Source organism: Heterocephalus glaber, unplaced genomic scaffold (assembly GCF_053883595.1).
Source record: "Heterocephalus glaber isolate CG9 unplaced genomic scaffold, H.glaber_assembly_v1.0 deba00001561, whole genome shotgun sequence".
Lineage (NCBI taxonomy): Eukaryota > Metazoa > Chordata > Mammalia > Rodentia > Bathyergidae > Heterocephalus > Heterocephalus glaber.
This window is the reverse complement of record NW_028258349.1, coordinates 4,887,058-4,892,278: the sequence shown is the minus strand read 5'-3', so window position 1 is coordinate 4,892,278 and position 5,221 is coordinate 4,887,058. Positions and strand designations below refer to the sequence as shown.

The 5,221-nt window shown below is 38.3% G+C and overlaps 1 protein-coding gene across 1 annotated transcript; it reads left to right on the top strand.

Annotated features, from left to right (window-relative positions):
- The first annotated feature begins 3,945 nt into the window (after positions 1-3,945).
- On the top strand, positions 3,946-4,899 carry Or6p1 (olfactory receptor family 6 subfamily P member 1). Its single transcript, XM_004858765.1, has one exon. It carries the CDS (start codon positions 3,946-3,948, stop codon positions 4,897-4,899), a length of 954 nt encoding a protein of 317 aa, XP_004858822.1.
- Positions 4,900-5,221: the final 322 nt, after the last annotated feature.

Genomic DNA, 5,221 nt, shown 5'->3' with positions numbered 1-5,221 from the left:
CTAGGCTGCTTCCCATTCTCCATCCCATTTTCTAACAGCTTTCCTCCCCCGTCCTTCAGGGTTAACCTTGGGCAAATCAGAGTTTCAACCAAATTTCACGCAGTGCTACAACTGGGAAGGAATTCTAGTTTGAGTTTAGCTTAAATATCTATTTTTTTATTAAATTCTTTTATTGGTACATTGTAGGTATACAACACGATTACATTTCTCGTTGGGAATTGTACCTTTACATGATGCATCTTGGTTCTTATTTTTTCCCCATTCCTAGCCCTCTCTTCACCCCCTCCACCCTTCCCTATTTACAAAGACTTTATTTCCATTTTTTCCATTTCTCATCATTTTTCCTTTCCCTTCTTTCCTTTCCCCTGACCCTCCCACTACCCCTTTGGACCTTTTCTTCCTATTTCACATTATCGATTATTCATTCTAATCATTGGTACATTTTAGGTATACAATATAATGACATTCATCATTGGAAATTTGTACCTTTACATAGTCTCTCTTGGTTCTTATTTTTCACCCTTGCCCAGCCCTCCCTTCAACCCCTCCATTCCTCACTATTTACAAAGATCTTGTTCCTATTTTTCCATTTTCTCATATTAATCCCATTCCCTTCTATCCTTTCCCCTAGCCCTCCCACTTCCTTCCCATTTGCCCCTTTTCTTCCTATTTCACATTACCTATTATACATTTTAGTCCTTATTTACACTTTCAGTTTCTCACACAAGAGAAACTATTCAGTATTTATACATGTGTGTCCTATTTATTTCACTTAAGAGTATTGCCTCAATGTGCATCCACTTAGCTATAAATGTCTCTAATTTCTCATTTTTTATGGCTGAGTAGTACTCCATTTTACAAAAAACCCCCACATTTTCTTTATCCAGTCTCCAGTTAATGTGCATTTGGGCTGTTTCCAAGTTTTAGCTATCACAAACTGTGCTGCTATGAACATGGGTGCACATATATCATTGTGGTATGATTCTTTTAATTCTTTGGGGAAGATCCCCAGCAGTGGCTTAAATATCTAAATTTGCAAAATATCTTAGTGAATCAATTTATCCAAGATTATACACAGTGGGACTGAAACTCATTCCACTAGTACTTATGGAGGGCCTACCTTGCTCTAGTACTGCTGAGTTTACTGAGAATAGAGGGGTGAAGACAAGTCCCTTTGAAGACTTTCTGTCATTGCGCAGTCTTCTAAAGCATTTGAATTCCCTTAAATTGGCTCCCGGGAGTTTCCAGCCTCATTTTGAGTTTTTCTAATATTTTATTGTACCTACCCTTCCCAGCCCACCCATCACCACCCATATATCATCTCCTCCAAACTGTCTCAGAGAAGTATCTGACACATTAAGTTACTGTTTTCCAAACTGGGTTTTATGAGCACTTGTGGTAAGAAACAATTTTTTTCACAGTCCAGGCATGAACAGTCCCAAAGGAAGACTTCCCTGATCTTTCAGCTCCCTCTTGAGCTCTTCTTAAAATTGTTCTGGTGGAGAAAGTGCCCTTTTTCTTTGCTACTTCCTTATTCAAAACCATCTCTCCCCCTTGATGCAGAAAGGTTTCACTGAGTCTTAGCATGTGGTGGTGACCCAGTGTACAGGCTGCTGTCAGTGCCACCATCAGGGCTGGAAGGTTGATGTGCAGATAATAGGGTGGTGTATCCTTTTGGAGGACTGGTTTCCAAACTGCTTCTTTCAACAAAATTGAAATAGCTGAGCAAGTTGTCAGCCACTTAATCAATAAAAGTAATTTTGATGATAGACTCCTGTATAGTTTCTGTACATAATAATAAAATTTCAAATAATTTAGTGTTATTGCTGTAGCAAAACGACTTTCATTCCTGGAGCGAACATCCATTGATATCACTACTTAGAGAAACTGGTTTTCTCAGGGTTTATATCTCCAACATGAAAACTAAGAATTGAATTAATGCTGAAATGTTTCTCATTTGTGGTAATAAGTAGTCATGGGTCACATAGGAATTGATAAAATAGTGCAGTATACATTATTAGAAATAGCTTTCCAATACATTTTTAATATTGTTTGTAATGTATTTTCTCAAAATTTGTCATATATTTATATTTTTGGCTATATAATACCTAGAGGAAAATCTTTTATAAAATGCATAATCTTGAGAGTATAGGAGACAAAAACCATGTAGATATATAGAGAAATCCATAAAAGCCTTGCAGTTACAAAAATAAAATACCATGAATTTTGATTTCATTGAGACAGATGATGTAAAAATTCTCATCTTGTAAAGGCACACTTATGTATGTAACTTTTTGAAATATGTATTAAATTCTATTGAAAATATGAAAACATGATATAATAGCTTCATTAAAAGGTCAGTACTCTTGATGCAGTGAAACTAAAGTCTTTTAAATTATACAAATGTGTGATAAAAAATAGTTACTGAACTGGTATATAATTTTTTAAAAGTTTCTTAAAGGGAAAAATCATGAAATGCTTAAATTCCACCATAAAAAGAAATGCTTAATGATACCAAACAATGGCCCTACCTCAAGTCAGACTCAAAATTTACAAGAGGACCTCTGGGCTCTCTGGTGACACTGATAAGAGACCTGTAGGGGGTAACAATGGTTAGGAGAGTGAAGAATGCCTGTTCTATTTTGCAGCCTTGCCAGTCTCCTGTAGTTACTATAACAAATTACCACAAACTTGGTGCCTTAAAATGACAGAAATTTACTATCTCACAGTCCTGCTGGCTGGCCAGAGGTCTGAAATCAGTATTACTTAGCTAAATTGAAGGTGTTGGCAGAGTAACATTTCCTGGAAGCTCATTGAAAGAATTCTTTCCTTGCTTCTTCAGCTTCTTGTAGCTGTGTGCATTCCTTATCTTGTGGCTAAATTATTGGCATCCTAAAATCTCTCTGTGCTCCATCTTCTCCCCTATGTAACTATTTCAAATTTCTTTCTAACTCTCTTTTTTAAGGACCCTATTGATTACATTTAAGGACCACATAGATAATCCAGGACAACCTCCTCATCTCAAATTTTTTAATCCTACCTGCAAAGTCTTTGTAAAGTCTTTGTAACATTTATAGGTGCCAAGAAAAATGCAGCATAATGTATTCTTTTTGAAGGTCTTTTTTTGTTTTGTTGTGTTTTGAGACTGACTCACTATGTTACCCAATCTGGCTTCAAATTCTTGGACTCAAGGGATCCTCTTACCTCAGTATCCCAAGTAGCTGGGACTATGGACCCAGCATAGGGGTACATTTTTTAACATATCACACCATCTCTGGAAATAATCTAATTATGGTGCAAGCAATGTACTGAAAAATACTTTAAAATGCATGAAAAAAATCACTCTCTTCTGGAACAGAGCTTCCTTATCAAGTCTATACTGAAAATTTTCCCTGTGAATGAATTCTTTGAGAATCAATCTTCTTCCTGCTATCCTGCTCTACACTCTAGCTCAAGCAATTTGTCTGATCTACCATTTCCTCTTAGTTCATTTTCCTTGAGAAGTAAGTTCTCAGACTCCAGCTTGCTGTCACTCATTCATTCATGCATTCATTCAACAAATATTTAGTAAAGGTCCTACAGGGCTTAGGACTTTGTTACGAAAAGTGAAAGAAGAGCATGTCATGAATTAAAACAAACAAACAAAAAATCAGAATCAGAACACTATGCTTGTTCTGAGATCACTCAGTAAACAGTCATTAAATACCTGCTGTGGTTAAAGCTTTTAATTATTGAATACAATCCTCAAGTTTGAGAATGCCTGCTGTGAAGTGGGAGATACAATAGCAACATGAAGGAAAAAATGATATAATAATAATTGATAATATCCCATGCCACTTACTGTCTACAGGATTTATAATCTATGAGAGGATGTTAGTAGTTTTGTACACCTTTCAAACTTTTTTTCTTCCTGTCAATTTTTAGGCCCTGAAGTGGACAGAGACCATGAAAAATTCAAGTGGAACCCATGTTGAGGAGTTTGTCTTGGTGGGTTTCCCTACCTCTCCACTTCTCCAGCTGCTCCTCTTTGTCTTCTTTTTTGCATTCTATCTGTTGACACTGTTGGAGAATGCACTCATCATTTCTATGATCTGGCTCACTCCAAGCCTTCATCGCCCCATGTACTTTTTCCTTGGACATCTCTCCTTCCTGGAACTATGGTACATCAGTGTTACTGTTCCTCGCCTGTTGGGAGCCTTTCTCACTCAGGATGGTAGAGTCTCCTATGTAGGCTGCATGACTCAACTCTACTTCTTCATTGCTTTAGCCTGCACAGAATGTGTCCTGCTGGCGGTTATGGCTTATGACCGCTATCTGGCCATCTGTGAACCCCTCCGTTACCCTAGTCTCATGCCTTCCAGTCTAGCCACTTGTCTTGCAGCTGCCTCTTGGGGTAGTGGCTTCTTCAGTTCCATGATGAAGCTTCTTTTCATTTCCCGACTGTCCTACTGTGGATCCAACATCATAAACCACTTTTTCTGTGATATCTCCCCCCTCCTCAATCTCACCTGCTCTGACAAGGAGCAAGCAGAGCTAGTGGACTTCCTCCTGGCTTTGGTGATGATTCTACTCCCTCTAGTGGCCGTGGTGTCATCATATGTTGCCATCATTGTCACCATTTTGAAGATCCCCACTGCCCAGGGGCGCCACAAAGCCTTCTCCATTTGTACCTCTCACCTGGCAGTGGTTGTTATCTACTACTCCTCCACTCTTTTTACCTATGCACGGCCCCGGGCCATGTATACCTCCAATCACAACAAAATCATCTCTGTACTCTACACTGTCATTGTGCCATTCCTCAACCCAGCCATCTACTGCCTGAGAAACAAGGAAGTGAAGGATGCCTTCAGGAAGACAGTGCTAGGCAGGTGCCACTATCCTAGGGATGTCCCAGACTGATATATATCAGATCCAGGCAGAGAAGAAAATGACAGTCAACAGGGACTTAGCAAGGAATCACAGAATGGGCTTAAGAAAACACAGATATTAATTACTCCACAATTTCTCTGAAACTGGTCTAGGAATCTCCTGATACAAATGAAAGTTTATCAAACATTGATTTGATACAAGGGCTTCCAAACTAAGATTGGACCATGATTGTTAATGTGAAGATTACCACAAAATAGGTAAAACATCTGATCAAACTCTCTGAGCTGTAACTCTGCCATGAAAAATTTTTGAAATTTCTTGGAAACTCTTGTTTCACAGTTTGAGAATCTCT